At 27.0% G+C, this 25,404-nt stretch overlaps 1 protein-coding gene across 5 annotated transcripts in view; it reads right to left on the bottom strand.

Annotated features, from left to right (window-relative positions):
* LOC107452746 (fork head) overlaps positions 1-25,404 on the bottom strand; it is a 100,572-nt gene that overhangs the window by 54,000 nt on the left and 21,168 nt on the right. For 2 of the 5 annotated variants that reach the window (XR_001585232.3, XM_016069339.3), the window contains exon 1: positions 13,005-15,056. The exons of 1 other annotated variant lie outside the window; for it this stretch is intronic. Coding sequence is in view for 2 of the 4 variants with exons in the window: in XM_016069339.3 (XP_015924825.1) it covers positions 13,005-14,420 (1,416 nt within the window). In the remaining 2 variants the exon portion in view is untranslated. Of the gene's footprint in view, positions 1-13,004; positions 15,057-25,404 lie in introns of those variants that run through there. 2 more of the 5 variants (XR_011638414.1, XM_016069321.4) reach the window with 1 other exon arrangement.

Here is a 25,404-nt window from a genome sequence, read left to right as displayed (position 1 = left end):
ATATATATTTAAATATATATACCGTTTTTTGCTAGTTATAGTTCAGACAAACACTGCTAAAAGTACTCGAAAAAAGGAAATTTGTTAAATTACTGCACTGTATAGCGATGACATTTCTGTTTAAAAAATAATTTTGGTTAACAATACCAAATTATACGGTATGCGGTACAAATTGAATAATATATGTTGAAGAAATTCTCTTTTAAAACTTATTTCTTTAAAAACTCATTCGCATTTCATACCAAATGAATATCAACTTTTATATATTTATTTCGAAATATGTATACCGTGTTTTGCTAGTTATAGTTCAGTTAAACACTGTTAAAAGTACTCGGAGAAACAGAAATGTGGTAAAATTACTATACTGTATGGTGATGACATTTCTGTTTAAAAAAATAATTTTGGTTAATAAAACCAAATTATACGGTATTTAAACCATTTATTTGGTAATTCATATGGTAATGGTTTGCCGAAAATTTTGGTTTTCAAAATTACAGTTCTTATTACCACACTTTTAGCAAAAAATATAAAACTGAGAAGCAAATTTTCTGAATAAATGGTTTTTACGCTGCGCTCCATAGTTATCGCAATAAAAGTGCAACATTTTACCACATCTACTGATTGTTATCCCATATCATAAAGCCTTATTTTTTTCTTCATTTTACCAAAATCATTACTAGCTGCGGTAAAAATTATCGAACTTTCTGGTGTTACCTCAGAGCCAGAAACACAATTTTAGCATATTCTGGTAGTTTTAATCATACTTGTTTTCTTAATTTTGTTATAATTCGGTTAAACTCTGTTGAAAGTATGGACTCATATGAAACCAGAATATTAGTGCATACATTCCTAATAATTACATGTTAAAACATAATAAGTCTTTTTTAAATCATTAGACTGACTTAAGCCATTATAGTCTCTGAACATTAAATATTAGAACCACGTACCAACTTTAACATTAATTTAAGAAAATTTTATTATTTTCTTATTATATCATTAATACTTTAAACCACAGCATCATTTAAATTCTCTAGAGCTTTTGTAACGCATCCATAATACAGTATTAGAGAGATTTAGCAAAGCGTTATAGTTTTCATAAACTCTAGCTCGTGGCACAGGAGGGGAAATTTTCCTAGAAATCATAGAAGAAGTAAAGGGTGTAAAATATGGTTAGTGTTAAGCTTAAAACATAAGATGAAAAATATATCTTATACATATTGTATCATTGGGGAAACATCGTTTCTTTACAATAAAGCAGTTTTAAAACTGGATATGGTTGCTTTGAAAGATTATATTAAATCTAAATACTATATCAACCTATACCATATCAATCTGAAATATTTTATTGTATATTAATATAAAATTTCCGCAACCATGATTGAAAAATTCATGCCCAAATTCTGCTTTAAACCTTTTGATTTAATTTTAATATTTGTTTACTATTCGTTATATAAGTTTGAACTCAATTCCTAAAAGAAACTGAGGACAGTAATGTACTTAAGTTACTACTAATTAAAGATCATACATTGGTTTATGCTATATTAGTCATAGATACGTTTTTGTGTTGAAATGCTACTCGCAATTATTTACTCACAAAATTACTATTATACAATGTACTATTATTGTCACATATGCTTATACATAAAATTAATTAACTTAGATAAAACTTGAATAATTAAAAATATATGATTTACTTTATAACACACACGCAATTATACGTAAAACAATAATTCTATTAGTCTTGGTCCTTTTTTTTCAAACTTATGAGATATTCAATTGTGGAAGATACGTTTGGTTCCTGAAATATTTCATTCTATAAGCATTTAAACCTTATGTTTATTCTCAATAAATTTGCTATTGAAATGTGATAATTAAATATAATACCATTTATTACCTGCGTTATCACTATTTAAATAATTAATTATCAATTTTATTATTCACAGTTATTAATATTAATATTTCAATGGTCACATATCCGTTGTTCATGCGTAAAAAATGCACAAAAATATATAGAAGTATTATTTTTCAAAGCATATCATAAAAATCTTTCACGTGCTCAGTGAACCAAAGGAAAAGAACAAAAAATTTAAAATACAACTTTTTTAAAATTCGCTTTCACGAGGATTATTCAACCGATTTCGCTTATACTTTCTATTTTGATATGTTAAGTTACATACTTTAAAATAACGTAAAAAATTGTATACCTTGCAATTCAAAATGATTAAAAATAATAAATATTTACTAAAATTTATTTTTTGCATGGATTTATCTTTGGAAAAACAGATTTTATAATAATTTTTATCTTAAATTATGGTTTCGATGTATTTGCAGTTAAAGCACAGTTAATAAAAATTATTCATTCTTAAATGTAAAAAAATTAAGAGAAAGATATTAAATGTCACTTTATCTTAAATATTTCTAATAACTATATTGAAAACAAATTACGTTAAATATATGATTGGCTTCATGAAATATATGGTGAAAAGTATGAATGATATCATAAATATCTGCTGATAAAAAACTTTTTTCACTAGTTAAAATCGTCGAAAAAATGTCATACATCTATAACTTGAAATAAATAGTCCAGGATAATGAATTCTCTTTAGTTTAATTACTTTACGAATCCATCTGAGAATATTATAATAGCTGCAAAAATTACCACAAAAATATTCAAAAACTAATTTTACTTAATGTTAACGCTGGAATTTATTTAATCAGCTTTATTCAAATATTGGCGAAGTTATCAGAAAAATGTACCGTTTTTGAAAATTAACAGGCACCGTTTTCTTAAAGACTCTTTAAAAATGCATATTCTATTAATGAATATTTTATAAGAGAAACAAAAATGCGGAGATACGAGATGACGGGAGATCTTTAAGACTAATGAACGGTAAGGCGCATATTAATGAAAATTTTTCTAAACAAAGCCTTTTTTTTATCTCATTTATTTCGGTTTTCGAAATGAAGTTTTGATAAACATACCTCACTTTATTCATTGAAGGTGGGGATGATAAAGTAAGTTAAAACATTTTCGAAAATATTTTCTTTATGTTCTTCAAAATTAATGAAAAGAATAGAATGAATGCATACTTTTCGATTTCGTTTGATAACTTTGATAAATTCTTACAATTTCAATTCAAATCATGCGTGAATTTTTCACATTTAAATCGAAATATTTGAATTCAAACTCTAGTTTTAAAATAATATTTTAATTTCGATTATAAATAAACAAGGCAATGGAGTGTTTCATTTTTCAATATCTATTTCCCGCACAAAATTGATTTTGAATATGCATAGTAACACACTAATGTTCCCGAAGTTGTTGAAAAAATTAAAAACAAATAAAAATAATGAGTTTATGACCTAATGTACTGATAAATGTAAATAAATAAATGCTTTTCTGGATAAAATTTTAATTCCTTGTTTTGCTTAGCTTATGATAACTATATCTAAATTAAAATAAAAAGTAGTAATAAGGATTAAAATATCAAGTTAAATTATAAGTGCTAAGATCCAGATAAAATGATCACAACTCTTTAATTATTTATTACAAATGACATTGCATGCATTTTTACACTATTTCCTTTCTTAATTAATAATTTTTAGTAATTAGTGTTATTTGTTTTATATGTATAGAATATTGTCAATTCTGAAAAAAACATTGAAAAAAATGCTTTAATACTTTTTTATTGATAAAACCTAATTGGAGGATAAGGGCAGGAGATCACTAAAATATTGAAATCAAAGTAAGATACCAAAATAGGTTTGAAATCAATTGCCATAAAACATATTTTAAGTTGTATAAATGTTTGTAATTTCATTAAATATAACCTCAGGAGCTATATGCTACGCGTATTTGCATTTTAATTCTTCCAACGCCTAAACATCAATTATACTACATATTAGTAATATTTCTTTTATTTTCATAGAAAAATATTGATATATTATTCTATTCATTATTGAAGAAAATTATGCACAGAGAAAAAAATTCTAGTAACATTACAGTACTGTATAGTAATGATATATATATATATATATAAAAACATGATTCTGGTTAATAAAACACCGTTCATTATTCGATAATTTTTCCATTCATATGGCACAGCAACGTTTTGACGAAAATTCTATTTCCCAAATTAAAGTTATTACTACACATTTAGTAAATATACAAAACTAAATAGTAAATTTAACATTAGGGTTTTTATGCCATGCTCTAAGGTATCATGATAAAATTACTAAATTTTACCATTTTTACCAAATTTTATCACACTTTAATAAAGCCGTATTTAATTGTTGATTTTACCAAAGTCATTACTAAAGCTCTTCGGTGAAAATTTTGACAATACTTTTTTTTGTCGGAGAAAAACTGTTATACTGCAGATATTTAAAAAACTCAAGCAATCATGAACATGCATATTAGCTTTTACTTGAAAGAAATTACAGTAATTTTAAGTAACTTGATCAATTGATCTCTAAAAATTATTTTGTTTTGATCAAAAATGTCAACACGTGATAAGCAATGGAAGTTACGAAACTTTAATGAATTTGTAAATATCCGAAAAAATTAAATGTGATTTAATAAAATTAAATTTCGTGATAATGAATGAACTTTTCTGTACAAATGAGTTAAATTAATCTATGTTCTCAAACTAATTATGAGATTAAGCGAATGTGATTTAAACGCATGAAATCAAGTAATTATAATCATAACCAATAGTTACATATTGATGTAAGTCATAATAGAACAGCTTTAAAATTACACAAGTTTTCCAGTCATGATTTTTAAAACTAAATTATTCATTCGAAAATTAAATTAAGTCTTGTTAGGATTAGCACTTTATTTCATTATTCAATATTTCCTCATTCTTTATTTCATATTTAATATAAATTTCTTAATCTTAAGTATCAGTTTAATTAAAAAAACGTTGTTCAGAATAAAATAAAAGATACTATACTCACGTGACATTTTATATTTGAGAAGTTTACGAAGTCACTGCTTTATATAACTAGTCTATTTTACTATATTTTAATAATAAAAGTACATAGTTGATGTAAAATTTGATACTTAGTACATTATTTACACTATTTATGCTATTTAAAGAAATAGTAAACGTGATGAAAAAGGATGCGGATCAAAAAGCTAGAAATGTAAAAACTATTAACATAAAAAAAAGTTCTAAATATATAATCGCAAGGGGGCTGCAGCAAATATAGAAAAATACAAAAATCAAACATCCCCAATGAAAGTAAACATGTTATAAAAATGAAGGCTAATATTGCACTGAGGAAAGAAATTGCGGTCAAAACTAAACAGAATATGATTTCTGTTTCCATGGGGATATCGAAAAGCTTAGTAATTTTTACTAAAGCTTTTTCGTAAGGATTTTCCTAATAATAACAAAGAATTGTGATTTTATAATATGTCATAAAATTTGGTAAATGTTGTAAGGTTTGGTCATTTCATCATGATACCTTAGAGCACGGCATAAACACCCTTATTCAGTTAAATATACTTTTCAGTATTATATTTTTTTCTAACTGTGTAGTAATAAGAGCGATAATATTAATAATAATAATAAGATATATATAAATAGAATTTCCGGTAAACCATTACCATATGAATTTTTAAATACTGTATATTTGGTTACTTAAATTGCAAGAAGCTTTCTCCATTTTTGGCGAAACCCTTTCCTGGTATATGCTCCGAGCGAACATTTTGTCAAAGTGACGAAATAACTATCACCGCCTATATACGATGATACAAAATATACTATATTTAAACCATTCATACGGTAATAGTTTCCGTTTGTAAGGTAACGGTTTACCAGAAATTAAGATTTTCAAATAATAGTTCTTTTTATAACACATTTTGTTAAAATACAAAACTGAAAAGTCAATTTAACAGAATAAATGACTTTTAGGCCATGCTCTATGGTATAGTGATAAAATTGCCAAATTTTGTTTTTTTCTAAAATTTATTAGGGTGAAATAAAAAAATTTCCGGGGAAAATATGCTGGCAATAAATAATTAGATTAAGAAATTGATAACAACGATTGTTTTGACTTATTAAACTTTTTTCCCTTGCATATTTACTAACTGACATTTTTCATTTAATTTGTTTTCAGGAAAGTATAATTTAATGTTCTAATACGGATATGTAAGATATATGTTTCGTTGTTTTTAATTTAATATATTCTATACACTATCAATTTAACTTTTATTTATCAAAAAAGTCTCTTTTAAAATCAAGTTTACACACGCCATAGAAAATTATTTGTAGCAAATACCTTTAACTCTTTTAAAATTATCATTATTTTTCTTATATATTTCATTAATTAAAAAGTGAATTTCGCCGAATAGATGGTTTTTATGCCATGCTCTAAGATATCATGATAAAACTACCAAATTTTACCACATTTACCAAATTTTAATACAGATTATGAAACAATATTTTATTGTTAAGTTTACCAAATAGTTTCGTTAAGAGTTACCATGCGTTTTGGTGTTTCCATAGAATCAAAAACACGATAAACTTTACCATATTGTTTTGACCAAGCTCTCTTTCTCAGTAATTAAGCTGATTAAGCAGCGTCACTTAAAAATACTCTGAGATAAAAATTAATTTTAAGATTATTTTACTTGATATTTTCAAGCGACAAATGAAATTCACTTTTCTAGATAAATGTTTATCTTCATTATTGTATGTAGAAACTGTTTCAGAGAGAACATCACACTAAACTGTTTGTAAAGTACAGGTTCGCAAACTAACGACAACCTCATCAATTTGCTTTAAATAGTATTAATATAGTTTAAATTGTATACAGGATTTAGTTTTTGAATTGAATTTTTCTTTAGTTTCTAAATTTTAAGTGGTGGCATATAGAAAAAAATGCTAAAAGTTAACGCTTAACTCAGAACTATCAAAAATCAATAAATGAATAAAAGACGAAATCCTACGATCACCGTTGACTACAATACATGTTCGACACATGTGTTATGTGTATATTGCATTTAAATAAATTAAAGAAATGCACATAACTTCAATTTAAAACCAGTTTGCTTAAAGCAAGAAGAGTTTTTTAAATAACTTCAAAGTCATTTCAGACATTTTTTAATGGGATCTAAATTTGAGAAATGTTTTTAACTGAAAATTGCCTCCTTACCCTTAGTGTTTCCTTATTGTATTAACTTGAGAAATGTTTATTGGATGATTAGTAAAGAAATTTGTGCCTGTATGTAGTCAAATTTATGATATGTTTATGAATTGAAAATAAAATTGAAGGTTATATATTTCACAGTATTGTTTTAAAATATTGTATGTTTTGTGAGTGATTGAGGAGGGTATAGTTTTCCACCTTGGTCATTTAGATAAATGCAATAAGTTTTTAAATGACATTTAAAAAACATCTTTCTAACAGAATTAATGTATTTTAAGAACTAAAATTTATAGAGCAGCTAATAATTTTAAACTTACCTCATAATTTGTGTTATAATATGTAAAATGGTACACTGCAACTTTATAATTATGATATTTTACATACCTTAGAAAAAGATTATGAACTATATCAAGGCTTTAATTACTTTTTAAAAAAAACTTCACGAAACGGTACTTATTAGGGACAGGACTAGAGGAAAATGATAGTAAGCTATAAAAACACGCTTTCAAAACTGTATTTTTCAATAGCTCTACATTTATTTTTTAATGTTTCTTATTTCTTTTATAGAAAAAATCAGATATAAATTCAGTGCATTTTAATTTATTAAATCATGGAATTAATTTTGGGGGAATCTATTTCATATAACAGAGTATACATGTATATTCCTTTATGTATCTTACATTAAGCTATATGATACAATATCTAAAGAAGTATATTTCTGTCATAAGTCGCAACTAAACTCAGGCATTATTTTTCACTCAAAATAAATTTAAATTCCAAACTAATTTAAATAACTATAAAAAATTTATAAGCGTTGCTGACGCTTACGTCGATATAACTAATCATAGCAAATAATTATTAGATACAGCAAAGAATTAAATGAACGTTACAAAAGTTTTAATAACAACATTCCACGCAGCACAAATTATATCAGAATAAAAAAATACGTTTACATTATTTTAACACTTGTAATGAACATTAAAAGCCAAAAGAGAAGAAAAAAAAGTCACTGAGATCTAAGTTTTTTGTCGACACTATCATAACCTTTTATTTACGTTTCTGAAGTAACTAGAAACCTTGCAAAAACGTCGTACATTCTTTAAAATTATGTGACGTAAAAATCACTTTAGAACAGTCCTTTTTTCAGAAATAAAAGCTTTGGAATATAGAACAAGAACTAAACAAAATTGAATTAAAATAAACAAAATTTCCCATTCTGCTTCGTAAAATTCACGGGACTTTTCTATTGAGCGGAATATATTTAAATAACATTCTTTATAGTACCTCTTCTCTTCTACCAGGAGTCAAGACTTCGTCTTGTCCTAACTAAACCAGTACACTAAACGCAGTACAGTAATACTTACAGAAATACTAATAATTATTTTAAAGTCTAGTAAATAAAGCATTCTTTTAATATTTATTATTATTTTATTTTTCTTCCAATATTATTCGTGTATAATTCTAACAAATTTATAAGATAGCGCGCTCAACCAAAGGAAGTATTTTTTAAATAAAGATCCTAGAAATGCTAAATTTCCAGAATTACAGGCAATAATATTTACAATTTTAGAACATTTTAGCATGCTGTACCATTTTTGATTTCATAATGCTTTTAACATGTTTTTAAAGCATTATCTTGGGCTGAAATTTTATTAAGCGTGTTTAAAACCTATGGCGTGATGATATAAGTGTATTTAATCATTACAAAGATGTGTTTAAAAATAATCCACACAATTGCTTTTAATATTTATTCAAAGCTGTTTTTAGGAGTAAAAACAGCTTCTTCATTTTAAATAATCCATTTTTTTGAAATTTAAATTAAGCTTAACAAATAAGCAATAATGAGATATGATTCCCTATTTTTGAGCAATAATGTCCATTTATATAATGAAAGACAACGCACAATTATATTTAAAGACAGAAATTATGCATTAAAGATACAAGATTATGGTAACCTTAAACATTAAGAATGAATTTAAAATGTTGAATGAAACTGTTCCCTATATTATTTACTTTTTAGTTCGATTCTAGAAGTAAGCAAATCATGCGTATTAACTTTTTAATTAAAATTGTCCTAACAAAAATATACTTACGCAATTTAAATTAAAATTAGACATAATTAAAATTATAAAAAGTACTATTTTTAAGAGATAAAACCATTCAATAATCGATTTTTTTTATTTAGCCCTCCCTTTAAAGCTTAATTTTCGTTTAATTTCTACAAGAATGTGGTAATTTAGTTACAGTGAATTGTTAATGTCGATTGTAACAAATTATACAAATGAGAAAGATTATTATGACTACTGGTTCCGATTTATCAATGAAATAATAACGAAATTTACTCCAGATTAATTTCAATGAACTCTAGATTCATTCATTTGATTTTTAACTTAAAACCAATCTTTGAAATTGGCTAGTTTTCGCAATCAGGCTAATGGCATAAAAATTTTCGCTAATTATATTGCAGAGTAAAGCAACGTTAAAATATGTTTAGCATCAATGACATTTAATAACTCACAAAAAACTATAAAACTTTTAAAATTATTAATTCTTTATGAGAATGCAACAAAAATAATTAATATTCGAATAATATTTAATGGAAGTATTGCACACTTTTTTAAATATGTTTTTTTTAATATACGGCTAAAAAGGAAAATGTATGATTTTGGTACTGTATGAATAAAGATTTAAAGTTTAGATGAAATAAACATAAATTTCTTCGTAATAAACATTTGTACGTTAATTTGAATATGCAAGAATAGTAATGCACACTTTTTTAAATGTTTTCATTTAATATACGGCTGAGATGGAAAACGTATGATTTTGATACTGTATGATTGAAGATTTAAAATTTAGATGTAATAAACATAAATTTCGTCGTAATAAGCATTTGAAAGTTAATTTGAACATGAAAATGAGATTATTATGGTTTTTTGAAACGCTCCTCGGAAAGATGCCAAAGCTAATTTTAGAATTCATCATTTATATCTAAAGACTTTTAGTTACAAATCGGACAAATTTTAACTACAAAACTTATAAGAAAAAAAAATTTCCCGTTTTTCGCACCATATGAGATTAAAGCTGAAAAGTATATATAGTTGGATATGCTAAACATATAAATTTATGTTTCAAAAATATAAAAAAATTAAAAGTTCCGTGTTAAGTCTTTTTTCTCTCACAGAAATATGAAATACCAATTTTAAATTTAACTCATGGCAAAGAATTTAGTTTACTTTAAAATACAACAAGCGAATTTTAAAAAAAAATATGGCTAAAGAAATGAACAGGTAATTCGCTTAGGGTACTGTGTGATTTCATACGCAATAATTATATCGGAATAATAATGAATTTCGTTGTGATAATGAATTTATAACGAATATCATTTCAAACAAAACATGTAAGCTAAAAGAACTATAGTAAATATATTTATAATGTGGAACAGCTATTATTCTATGATATAAAACAGCTCTAACGGGAAAACTTTTAAAGATTTTGTCAGAGCAGTAAAGATCTAATCAATGTAACTGTTTAACAGCGCTGAATATTTCAGTTAAAAAAGATTGATTAGTTTTAAAGTAACAATGAAAACTAAGAAACTGATTTATTTTGTTTTAAATTTCATTATTTAATCTAAACTTGAGCCTTCAGCTTAGTTTAATACTTTATGAAAAACACATTAAAATAAAACGCATAGTTATATTTTGGATTATACTGACATTTGTAATGCGTAGTTTTATATGTTAACATGAAAAGCTGACAAAAACTTTTACAATTATTTTTAATTAAAATTACCAACTTTTAAAACAAATTTCAAAGAATGACTTAGTCGAAGAAAAAAAAGAATTGCTTTTTCATTAATGATTTTTTAAAGATATTTTTGTGATTTAAATACAAACTTATAAAAAAATTTCCAAACAATATTTAAATATAAGAACTTACTGGAGGTAATGTTTCAAAGTTCAAAGAATGAATTGGTTGGAAAAAAAAAAAATTATTTTTCCATTTATGATTTTTTAAAGATATTTTTGCTATCTAAAAGGCAAGTTTGTAAAAAAAAATTCCAAACAGCATTTAATATAAAAACTTAATATTAATATCGATTTTATTAGATGTAATATTTTTTAAAAAAAAATATTTTATTATAAAATAAATGTAATTAAAAAAAACATTAGTTTCCTTTAAAACTAATTTTTTGAAAGTTTTTCCGTCAGAATATTTAGATTAAATAATGTGTACGTAAAAATTTGAAAGCTAAATAAAAATCTGAAGAAAGAAATAACTAATCATACGGAGCATAAAAAAAAGAAAAAAAAAAGTCTTAAGATTTATCGTACATATTGTTCTAAAATGTTAAGTAATTTAATTGTTGATAAATATTTTAATCGATTTAAGTAAATATTTAACTGTTTGAAGCTTAGTGATAAAATTTTTATTCCATTGTCAAATACAAATATTATATACGATACTGACTGCGTAATATGGTAAATATTTTTATACTCTCGTAATCAAACATTTGACAACTGTGCTTATGTCAATTTGTTCGAACTGCTATTGTACTATAAAATACACACTATATTGTTTTCAATGGATTGAGAGCTGAATTTTTTACCAGAAAATAATAAATAACCATATAAAACTGATTTCTTATTCTTTTGAATAGATAAATACAATACCTTTAAATCACATTTTAAAATTCATTTTTACATTTATTACACGTTTTTTTTTTAAATTTCATAATTTTCTAAGACACTGTCTTGAAAACACAATTTTCTCAATGAAAAAAATTTTAAATAATTTATGAAAAATCGAAAAACCAAAGTATATATTTTTTTTTTCTTGGCACTTAGATAAATGTTAGGGAGACTTTGAAATGTAAACGTCTTCTATATTTTAGCTGTTTTTTTATTTTTTAAAGAAAGGAACTCTTTAGGAAAATAATAAGGCAGTTAATAGAACTTAATCAGGTTTCACTAATATTTTTGTGTCAGTTAAATATAAAAATAAACACAAAAAATAAATTATTTACGCGCTTTGAACGAAAAAAAGTTATGATTACTTAACATGCAAATAATCGTTACGAACTTCAGTTAAATGAACGATTAAACAAATGCAATTACAAAATTAGCTCATAAATTGTTATTCATAGTATTTCATAAATAATAAGAAGCTAAACTCTTATTTTAATTATTGTTCTTGGCATTTAATTGACAATAAGATAAATTTTAATTTTGTAACTAAATATTACAGTACAATTTACATAAAAATATCTTTGCTTATAAATAAATATACATTAAACTTAACAGCTTGAACAAAATACTATGCATTTTCTACACCTATAAAATGGTTTTTAAAAAATATTTATATTAAAAGTTCGAATGGAAAAATGAATTTTCTAAAATAAATAAATAGGCAAACCAATTAAAAATTGAATTTCATTTGCTCAGATTTATCTTTAGAACTATTTATATAAATTTTTTTAACCAATCAATAAACGATAAATTATATAAACGATATTGCTTGTAAATATTATACATGTATTATTATAATAGTCTAAATTATATGATTTTAAATTCTTATTTTTTGGATTCGTTAAACATAAAATCAATTTGCATTAAGTTTTGTAAATAAACTGAAAAGAAAACAGTTATAGAACTCAGTAAAATGAACATGAAAATATCAAATAAAGAGAATTAATTTGTTAAAGATGACTAATAAAATTTGTTTTATTTACAAATTATATTTATATAGCTTACTTTACAGCACCTTAAGATATTCTTTACGAATACACATAAATATATCTATATAGTTCATAATAAATGAATGGAATGTCATTAGAGGTTAATTACCTACATGCCCGACGTTGTGGACTGGTGGACAGAGTATAAAGATGAATGATAATATGAAGAGGCATCATTGGGCAAGGAATGCTGTCCGCCGGGGCCCACAGGGGACAGGGGGGCATATGCCCCATATTGAACCATGTCATAAAGTTTCATATCTGCTTTGTTCTCGCTGGCTATGATGTTGTTGATGGAAAATGGATGATTAGAAGGATTAAAATGCGGGTCCGTTTTTAACTGTCCAGCGGCCAACATACCGGAATGTAGGACGGCGGCTTCGGTGAGATTCCGCGGATGAATAGCGGCCAGCTGATGCTCAAGAGCGGCGTGATGCATGCCCTGTCCGTTAATTGGGGGACTGCAGCAAGAAGGGTCTTCAGCTTTGCAGGCCTCAACCAGATGAGAATTGCTTGGGTGTTGGGTCATTTGGTGACCACCATACCCTTGTGGATTCATTGGATGAGGGCTACTATTTGGCGTACCACGCTGTATATGGTGATGCTGTTGAAGATGATGGGGTGGCTGCTGGTGCGAATGCGGAGACATACGACTGTCACTGCCTTTACCAGAAGGGGACGGGCTGCTATTGCTGCTGTGTGAGCCTTTATTAGCCTGGCGGACGGCTTCCTTCTTTTCACATTTAAATCGTTTCTGTCGTCGTAAATAGCACCCATTCTCGAACATGTTTCCAGAATCTGGATGCAATGTCCAAAAAGATCCTTTTCCAGGCTTGTCCGGAGTTCTGGGAACTTTCACGAAACAGTCGTTAAAGCTGAGACTGTGTCGTATAGAGTTTTGCCAACGTTGTTGGTTTTGCCTGTAATAAGGAAATAAGTCCATGATGAATTGATAGATTTCGCTAAGAGTTAACATTTTACTTGGGCTGTTTTGGATTGCCATTGTTATCAGGGAAATGTAAGAATAGGGTGGTTTTGCGTGGGAATAACTTCTTCGGTACGTTTTGTCTGCTCTAGCACGCTGTAAGGCGGCCGTAGCAGCACTTGCAGAACCATCTCCAGCACCAGCATGTCCGCCAAAATCACGGCCGGCCGCTGCAAGTGAGTTCATACTACCCAGTCCTGTCATAGAGCCCATACATGCTGGGGAAGTCATGCCATTCATACTTTGGTTCAAAGAGTTCATACCTCCAAGCGGGGTCATCGCTGTCATAGTTGGTGACATACATGCTCCTGCAGTGCCTCCGACACCCATGCCCATTCCAGCAGTGGGTCCCATGCCTCCCATGGCGGAAGCGGACATCATGTTGGTGCCAAAACTTTGCGGAGAATAGTTCATGCCAGCCATGCTCATGGATGAGGCCGTTGCACTGTTCATACTATAACTGTTGCTCATAGCACTCATGGGTTGCATGGTACCCATGCTACAACTCGAGTCCGGGTAGCCCTTATGGCTTAGCATCATTTTGAAAGTTGCTTGTAATAACAGTCACAACACAGAGATGTATAAAAAAGAAACAAAACTCTTATTACGAAGTACGCGGCATTTGGAGTGGACAAGTGGTAATCAAATCAGTTGGCGTGAATCGGACCGGTGACCTCTCGGGTCTAGGTCGAGACCACGTGTGTGGTACCGTGTAAACACTCGAGCGACAAACGGGTGGATAAAGGGAAGTGAGTGACTTTTCCAATCTTAGGTACTCTTGGAAGCAGCTCCGGCTAAACTTCGTCTGTGTAGAGTGTCAGCCTTAGGTAAATATGGAAAGGCACACAAAACCAAGTTCGCACCGCTCTGTCCTAGAACTACGCCCCTCTGCATGCAAATCCTCCTCCGCCGATCACTAACGACATACTTTGCCCCACCTTTTCCAAGTGACGTAGCTCCCTTTCACCCAATCATCACCCTCCTTCAGCCCCGCCTTGATCACGTCCGGGGCGTGGTTTAATTTCACCCTCACCATCTGATTCCATGTCCCCGTAACATCTCAATACTAGTTCGTTCTTTCGCTTTCTTACCGAAGGGCCGATTAGGCGTACACCTAATTATCGGCTTGTTATAGACAGTCGGAAGTCAACACAACACAGAATATAATGCTCGCTTGCTCTAAACTTTCCAACTGCAAAGTCCTTTTCAACTAAATCGAATCTCTCTCCCCCCTCTTCCCCATATCCGTTTAAAGTAAAAAGGAAATTAAACTAAGTTGAGAATGCTTTTGATCTAGGCTTGAAACGAATTTCTTTTTGTTTACCTACAACGGTAAGAGTATAGCGATCAATTTTTTTTAACCCATTGTTATTATATTCCCTCATTTCTTTTAAATCAAGAATACATTTATATTTCATCACACGATTAAATTCAAATAAAACGGAAAGTGTAATGTAAAATAATTTGTTTGTTTATCATATTTCTTTAAGATGTATTTTTTTATACTAATGAATTTATTATTTTTTTTGATCAAGTATTTAAATGATATTAATTGTCTGTTAAATTCTATCGATAAAAAATTATTTTATGATTTATTCATTTTTTAGATAATGAGTTACGCTTTGCATATAAATGTTTTTTTAAGCGAATTTTTTTTCGTGAATTTTTTAAAAGGAAAGCATTAATTTATTTGTTATGCAATATAGTGCGTATAAGTAATTTTTCTTATTGTTGTATATTCTAAATAAATGCATAAAATAATTCAGCGAGTTAATCAAGTTTTGAACTACATATTAGTATTACATAATTTAGAAAATAAACCATACGGTTATAACATTTAAAATAAAAGACTTAAAATTATTTTAATTCAAAAATCAATTTTCATTTGCCGTCTTCAAAATCTATGAATTGTTCATATTATAAAAAAGCATTTCTCTCATTTCGAAAACATATTTAATAAGTGTTTTGATACTAATCTGCAGTGTGGAATTTGTTTAATTCCATAAACTTATACTTTATTTAAAATATTTATAGTTTCGTACGGATGTTTTTTGTTTTTTTTAAATAATGGGATGAAAAAGCACATTCATTAAATAATAAAGCAAATCACCAAAGAATTTGAAACTGAAATCCTGACGACATATAAATTTGTATTCATTAAAATTAGGAATAAAATTATAATTATTCTAGGTGTCAAAAAAAACTTTACTATTTAAATTTTATTCTAAATTTAGTAACTGACATATCGAAATTACTCTACAAAATTACTTTAATAAAATTGGCTGTCCATGACTGCTGAATTTATCAATTTTGATAAGACATTTCAAGCAAATAAAAAAAAAAGGATTGTATTAAAGAATAATTCTAATATAAGTAAAAAAAGTAAATTATAACAGAAAGTTTATTTTCTTTGCTTTCTCTTTTATTTAATTATTTACTTGATTATTTATTTATTTTTAGATATTTCACCTTTGATAAAGATCAGCCAAATTCATTTAATAAATTTCAAAAAAATTTTTCGCGATTGCTGAAAAGATGTAGACATTAAACTGAATGGAGTGGAAAAGTTCATTCATTCACTAGAATACGAATTCATTCATTCATTAGGGAATTATAACGTTGAATATTTATGATGCATAATATTTTATTTATCAAACTTTAGAATAAAATTATGATTATTCTAAGTGTGAAAAAAAAAAACAACTTTCGAATTTAAATCGTTATATATATATATATATGTAGTGACTGATATGCCGGAATTACTCAAATGCAAAATTACTTAATAAATTTTTAGTCAACGATTCCAACAAATTGCAATGAAGGATCGTATTAAAAAGTATTTCTAATATAGTTAAAAAAAAAGGTAAATAATAACAAGAAACATGTTTTTTAGTTTTCTATTTTATTTATTTATTTATTTTTAGATATTTTACCTTTGATAAAGATCAGTCAAATTCATTTAATAAATTTCAACATTGTTTTTCGCAATTGCTGGAATGATGTAGACATTAAAGTGAATAGGGTGAAAAAATCCATTCATTCAATAGAATGCGAATTCATTCATTCATTGAGGAATTATAAAATGGAATCTTTATGACGCATAAAATTCTATTTATTAAACTTAAGAATAAAATTATGAATATTCTAGGTGTCAAAAAAAAAACTAGAATTTAAATCTTTGTCTAAATCTAGAGACTGACACAACGAAATTACACCAAAATTACTTTAATAAATTAAGCTGTTAAAAATTACTAAATTTATCAATTTTGATTCGACAATTCACACAAACTACCGATTAGGAAATAATTGATCGTATTAAAGAGTATTTCTAACATTGTTGGAAAAGTAAATTATAACAAAATGCTTTTATTCTTATATCTATCTATCTATCTATCCATACATACATACATGCATATATGCATACATATAGATAGATAGATGGATGTTTTACTTTTTTGCTTAAAGATCAGCCAAATTAATTCAATAAAATTCCATATTTTTTTTGCGATTGCTGATAAGATGTAGACATTGAGCTGATACACTTGCAGAAAATCAGTTCAACATTGAAACAAGTGTTGAACTTGAACTATAATATGGTTCATATTCACTGCAACCATAATAATGTAGAATTTAACTTTTCCTTCCATTCAAATGGAACCATAATATCGTTAGTACCATATAATCACAACCAAGAAGTCCAATTATACTGTTTAATTTAATAACGTATAAAAATTGCATAGTATTATAATTTCCCAAATTGTTAACAGTGTAGTAAAACTTTCACAATTTAATATAATTACTTTCACAAACTTATTTAGTATTCCATCTGAGATAAAAGAACTTCAGAATTTCAGAAATTGAAAACTCATAACTTTCTACTCTGAAATAGGTGCATTAGGCCTACCCTATATGTTTTTAAAATAACAATAAAACGAAACTTATTTTACATTAGCATTAGAGTAGATTCTCAAATAACCGGGAATGGATTATCCAGAACGAACCAAGTAAAAAGTTTCAATTAGGGGAACGTGCAGTAGATTGTATTCTTCTCAACTCTTCCTACTTTAATTAAAATCGTTCAGAACATACAGATCGTACAGAACATATTGATTTCCATTTTTTTCATTGTAAGATATTGTACCGAAAATCTTTTTCTAACCATAACACTAAAATTTATGTTAATTGTTTTCCTTTTTTTTTGGAATAGCTTTAATTATTAATGCTCTATTGTAAAGTAGTAATTTAAATTTCCAATTATCTTTTCGAAATTTTCTATAATTCTTTCAAAATTTTCTTAAAAATTTGCATAAATTCGATTTAGTGGAATGTTTGCTTACTTGAAATAAGATTTTTTCAGGCTATTTCGGTAAATGAAGAGTCTATTTAATCTCTCTCTATTTCAACCAATTTTTTCTTTAAATTTTCGCAAAAACGTTTTGTATTTAAATTTTTTTAAAAAAGCATTGTGTTTGCGGGTCACATTTAGCAATTAGGCATTTAATTCTTTTTATTTTTAAATTTTATTTTACCTCACATAATTTTTTTTGCTTCACATAATAAATCCAAGCCATTAATTGTTTAATATATTCCCAAAATTTATATATAAAAAAAATTTTTTTTTGGAATTTTTATTAAAAAATAACAGTTATGAAATTGCATTTACTAAAAAAGATTACCTTCACCATTCGTACACCAAAGGAAAAAAATTATCCAAAGCAAAACGCCAGACTTTGCTCAATTTCCAAATCTTAAAAATAATCCCTATCTTATGTACACCTGTATTATCGCCTGCAAAGATTAAGCAGACTATATATAGCTAATATTTACACTATAATTTCATCGCATCCCAAACAAATATAGGGAACTTTTCCCACTTATTTTTTAAAAAAAAAAGAATCAAATGTCAAAATTCAATGTTTCTTTTATTTTCGCAAAAACTTTTTACTTTTGGCGATGAAACCAGTGCATATGGTGGTGGAATAAATTCATAATCAATAACGATTTTTGAAAGGAAAAAATATACTTTTTCTTAACTTCAGAAATTCATATTTATAAAGACAAAAGCATAAAAAGATATTTTATGCATCGATGGTTTTTATTTTTTAATCCATATATTTTAAACTATTATTCATAATTTTGGTTTATTCTTTTTTTCTAGGAAAAAGTTTAATTTTGAGCAATTAGCTTTACGTAAGGGCGATTACATTTAATAAATAGTAGGCAATATTTAATGAGTAATACAGTTTACTTATTTTTTTTTTCAGTTGTACTTTTTTTGAAACTATCTCTCTCTCTCTCNTTATTCTTTTTTTCTAGGAAAAAGTTTAATTTTGAGCAATTAGCTTTACGTAAGGGCGATTGCATTTAATAAATAGTAGGCAATATTTAATGCGTAATACAGTTTACTTATTTTTTTTTCAGTTGTACTTTTTTTGAAACTATATATATATATATATAACATTTCATATTAAATTATTGTTATTTTAAACATACATAATGTCGCAAACAGTAACCGATGAAACGCACAAATATTAAGAAATAGAAATGGATTATGTTCTTAATTTGTACGAAGAAAATCATTAGAAAAGAAGCAGTAAATAATTACTTTTCTTGATTTTTTATTACATTTTTTTAAAGACTTGTTTTATAAAATGGATGATTTTTTTAATGTAAGATATTTTACGAATATTGCGTATCCTTATAGTTATCCAGGTTTCCTATTCTTAATTAACCGCATACTAAAGTATGTAAAAACAATTAATTTAGTTACGTAAATTACTAAAAAAATTAATCACATGAATTAAAGTCACTCGTAAGCGTGAAAAGCTTTAATTTGAGATCGCCTTAAAAAGAAATGATTTTAAGTCTAATTAATCTTGTAGTTAACAGTTTTAAAAAATTTTTCCATATCAAGCAATGGCTTTTCGAGTCAAAAATATTTTAAAGTTTGGTTTTTGCAAATTTTAAAGTCCGATAAATACTTTTAAAATTATTTACGGGGATCTTAATTGTAATTGGAAGTTCTTAAATTGTAAGTGATAACTATTCTTTTCCTACTTGATTTTGAGGTTAAAATTTCTTTTTTACTTCACTATATCCAGTTGCGTAAAACTCAAATTAAATTGATTTGAAGAAGTTCAACAAAGAAAAATATTTAGTTAATATTTTGTTTAAATCACACACATTTAATTAATTTTTTTAATGATCATTTTTTGAAAAGTGTTACTTAAGCAATGTTGGACAAATAAAAAGTAATTTTTTTTCCTTTGATTTTTTGTTACTTATTTGCACTTTTGTCTTATTTAAATGTATTCATTCCTTTTTTTCTTTACTAAACTCTGAGTAAAATTAGTTGAAAAACATTATTGATACCTTGAGAGATATCGTGGCATATATATACTGCAAACTTATTAAGATGTTAAAATTAGTCCTATCCCCGATGGAGTTGATAATAGTATTGTGTAAATAAGTTTATAGAGCATGGCAATATGGTTCAAAACTTAGCACTATATTTAGGTAACAGCAAATTTAAATGGTATTACGGTTTAAGCTCTAGATTTTGAATAGAGCACGAAGAAAAATTCCGGTAAAATTATCGCACTGTATTGTAATAACATTTCTGGTTTTTTTTAAAAAAAAAAAAANAAAAAAAAAAAAAAAAAAAAAACAGCATAGTTCTGGTTAATTAAACCAAAATATACTGTACTTAAGGCATTCATTTTGTAATTTCTCCGTTCACATGATAACACTTTACCGGAAATTTAGGTTTTCAAATTCTTAATTCTTATTACCCCACATTTAGTAAAGAATACAAAACTTATAAATAAATTTAACAGAATCATAGGCTTTTGCACCATGCTTTAAGGTATCTTGATAAAATTTTGCTAATTTTTATTATAAATTATAAAACCATATTTTATTGCTTATTTTATCAAAATCATTACTAAGCTTCGGTAAAAATTACCGAGCTTTTCGGTATGGCAATAGAGTCAGAAACACGGTAAATGTTGCCATATTCTGGTAATTTGGACCATATATTTTTCCTAAGTGTGCGAGTAAATATGTATCAAAGATTATTTAAAGAAACAAATATATCGCCTGTTTCCACTCACAATTCGTTAGTTCTTTTTTGTAAATTTCAATTAAGCTCCCCAAATATCAATTGTTCTCACAATTGCTTCTTTTTTTTTTAAATAAGAAACTTACAATAAATTACAATTTCTAAAAAGACCTATTTTCACTATTCTTGCTAAATAATATCAAATCATTTGTGATAAACAGCTCGAAACCCAGTAAGATTCATAAATACAAAAATGGCAAATACAGTTCGCAAAAATTCATACAGAAATCATGCGCGCAACTAATAATACTCAGTTGTGAATCTATCAACGTAACTTGATATAGTTGTAGCTTTCCTCACCATTTCAAAGTAAAAACCAAGTTTTTTAATAAATATAGTGAAAAAAATTTACTTTCAATTTTTTTTCGGGAGATTTTAATCTAAAATGAAGACTTCAAACCCTGCGCAGTGCAAATTCAATATTCAGAAATCAATATCGTGGGTTTTTGAATATATATGTATGTATATATATATATATATATATATATTGCTCAAGCATCTTTCTTCAGAAATATGATTTTAAGAAGATTTAATGGAAAAAAGGGGTAAAGCTATCACTCTTGAAAAGCCGTGAAGAAAGATGAGTGAGTATTGATTTTAGCGCTTTACCCAAAATCGGCATTTTTGTCGATAACTTGAGCGCCAAAAAGAGATTCTAGCTAACTGCTCCAATTTTTTATAACACTGTATTATTTCTTAAAGAGTTGCAAGTGAAGATAAAAAAAATACATTTAAAATACAGATTTTAATATTTTTTTAACCGAATAATCAATTTTTAATAGAATTTTAAAAACTACTTTTCTTACATTAGCCCAAAGTTACCAATATTAAAAATAAAAAAAAACAAGTTTTTCATTTACTCTGGGTAAAATTAATGATAAAACGTGTATTTTTTTATTTTATTTTTTCAATTTCAAGAGCTGAAGGTTTTTTTCGTCTTTATTTTTTTTCACTTGATTTGGTGATGCTAACATTAATTTTGCAATGTGGTAAAATTGTGTTAATGATTATTTATGCATATTTTATCGTATGATTAAGGATTATTTTATTAGATTAATGGTTGTTATATTATGTGGTTATTTCTAGTAAATGATAAATACTCATTGCTGGCATAAAATTACCAAAGTCATTACTTCCACATTTTTCCACTCTTAGTACTTTTTTCTTATTTCATTTTATGACTGGTGTTGAATAACCAACCAGTATGAAATTCACAATATTTCACTCCATATTCCTGCATAATTTGATCTCAACCCAGAAGACAAGAGAACTTCTGGTTCAAGCATTAGGAAAAACTCACATTCGCGACTGATTTTCAAAGTATGCTAACACGCATTTGCATTACACGAAGAAGAAATCCTCGAAAACTTCACAGTGGTAGACCATTGATAAGAGATTGGTGTAAGTAGTGTATTATTGTATAAAATCTCAAGTAGACATAAAACCACTTAAAATTGTATACAGTAGTACACTACTTAAGGTCCCAAAATAAATAATCTAAGCACTATAAACGTGGTATTAATCTAAATTGATGGTTCAAAAAATGAATAATTTGTAATGAAAATTTAAAAAAAAAAGCTAATAATAAAACAATTTTTATAAAATTCCGTAAGAAAATATTTTTTCGCGTTTTACGATTTTCCCCACAACACGCCAACTCGTTTCTACTTTCTACTCTGTAAAATGTTCCGGTATAAAGTACAGGCACTTTGGGTGCATCATCTGTAAAATCCATTTTACCATAAAATTCATTTTTACCTTAAAATATTATATCGTACTTTTTACAGCAATTTTTATTTGATTATAGTGATTTTACGGTAATTATTGCTTTAAAAGTTACGGTATATCATTAGATTTTTTGTTCCGTAACATGCTTTGATAAATATGGATTTTACGGAAAAAGTGCCGGCACTTTTTACCGTAATTTTATTCGAAAATGTTTACTGTGTAGTGCAAAACAATCATCATTATTAGCTATTAATGCATAGTTGATCTACTTTTTTCACTAATTAACTATATTTATTATGTAAACCATACTTTTTGGGTCTACTAATACGGTTTCAATAAAATTTGCTTTTTGATGTTAATTTTGAATGACCTCTATTATTCAGTATAATAACAACAATATTGATAAAAACAATAATAAGAATAATAAAAAAAAGTAAGTAAATTAAAATTGACAACATGTCTTTATTTCTAAACAAATATATTTGATTTTTAAAAAAAAATCATTCGGTTTTTCTAAATTAGATAAAATAATATGGAGTAGTAACATTTTTAAACATTTAGGGGCAATTTCTGAAAAGCTGAATCAAAATTTAAAATTAATTGGTTTTCCGTCAAGAAAGTGTAGATTTACGAAGAAATAAATTTCCTATAAACGATTAACCTTTAAAATTTCGCGGAAACGTTACACTATAAATTACTTTAAAGATGCAATTTTCTTTTAAAAATAATGTTCAATTAATTCACATGCACGAAATATCACCATTTTTCTTTGCTGAAAATACTAAATTGTGTATTAGGTAATTCTCATGCTTCAATGTTCAATTTATTACTAAAGATATTTTAAAGAATATTTTCAGTAATGATTGGTGAAAGAATCTTCCGTTACTGCTTTACGAGAACAAAACTTGAAATATTTGAAATTTTTACCGAAAAAGTAAAAAAGACAATTGAAAAAAAGCTACTATACTTCAATAATAAAAACTAATTCATAGCAAATAAGAAAAAGAAGAAGAAAAAGGAATAACAATAATAACTTGGATGAATGTTATACACTATTGCAGCCATTTTTAAAGGTTAAGCGCTCATTTGATATATTTTAGAAAGATGTTTTACATTAAGTAATGATATGTGAAAGAATCTTCCATTTAGGCTGCTCTACGAGAACAAAACTTGAAATATTTGAAATTTTTACCGAAAAAGTAAAAAAGACATTGAAAAAAAGCTACTATACTTCAATAATAAAAACGAATTCATAGCAAATAAGAAAAAGAAGAAGAAAAAGGAATAACAATAATAACGTGCTCATTTGATACACTTTAGAAAGATGTTTTACATTAAGCTTCATTGTAAAAATGCAGCTCAGATTTATATATATAAATATATATAAGAATTAAGGTGCAAAATATGTTTCCTTCATTTCTAGCCCTATTAGGAAAAATCAGTGAACTATCATTCACAGTAGATTGATTGTAAAACACAGTTCCCAGTAAATCACCAAATTCAAGCATCTCTGCCAGCAGTCTGAGAGCGGGTCCGTGATTACTTTGATCAGCCCGTAAAAGGACCGTGGATGCGTGGTATTAGTAATCGTTAAACTGTTCTACCGTAAAGTGACCGACTTCGCTCGGTATTACCAAAGAGGGAGAGCCATACCCTCTGTGGAGGATCAAAATTGTGATGGCGTGTTTTCGGATCTTCTTCAGGGACATTCCCAGACCGTCGCCAATAGCCCATTGCGTAGCTCTAGTATGACGCAAATAAAGTACTACTACTACAGAATCAATTACAGCATCTAATAAGATTGCTGTCATTTTATTTCATGATAAGTTTAACCATGTTACTGCACAATCATGTTTACAAAGGTTAAGTTTTCACAGTACTATGGTTCAATTTAGCACTTTATTATAGTTTCAAGAAACTTGCACTATATTATATAGTTCAACACTTTCCAATACTTGGTACCACAGAACTTAAAAATAATTTGTGCAACCTATAATCATATTTTTCGTTATTTTGATCTCTATACAGTAGCGTTAACAGATAATCTTTTAAATATTGCATTTTTCCAACATTCTGAAAAAAACTGGTTCAACGTTGAACCATAATATCAGTACTTTGAAAAATAATAAGGTGCAAACTTGTTTCAACCTTACAATAAAGGTATTAAATTGAACTACGTTTCTGTTCAAGATCCCCTNAAAAAAAAAAAAAAAAAAAAGAAGCAGAAGAAGAAGAATATTAATTTGTTGCAACCCTTACACGGTACCAAGTTGAACCACGGAGTCATGCTAATTTATATTTTGGTTGCATTTCATTTTTAGAAATTTCGGATCAATAGTTACCTATAATAGCAGCATTTTGAACTATAATGTCGTACAAACATGTTGCAAACTTAATACGGTGTTAAATTGAACCATATTTTCAGGTGAGCTCTATTATTTTGTAATCAGGGCCAAGAAAAAATAATTTTCCTGTTCTTGACAGAGTATTGTAGGTGGTGCAAATATTTTTAAATTTTGGTACAACGTATTCTAAGGGATTATGTTATGTTATGCCCAAAACTTCGATCAGCTTATGTTACTGGCAAATTAAAAAAATAAGGTTGCAGCAAAATTGCACTAATAAGATAGTTGAAAGTACTTAACTTATGGTTCAACGCTGAATTGTCTTTTTATG

This window comes from Parasteatoda tepidariorum, chromosome X2, assembly GCF_043381705.1.
Source record: "Parasteatoda tepidariorum isolate YZ-2023 chromosome X2, CAS_Ptep_4.0, whole genome shotgun sequence".
NCBI lineage: Eukaryota > Metazoa > Arthropoda > Arachnida > Araneae > Theridiidae > Parasteatoda > Parasteatoda tepidariorum.
Note: the sequence above shows the minus strand (reverse complement) of the source record. Positions and strands in the feature narration are given on the sequence as shown.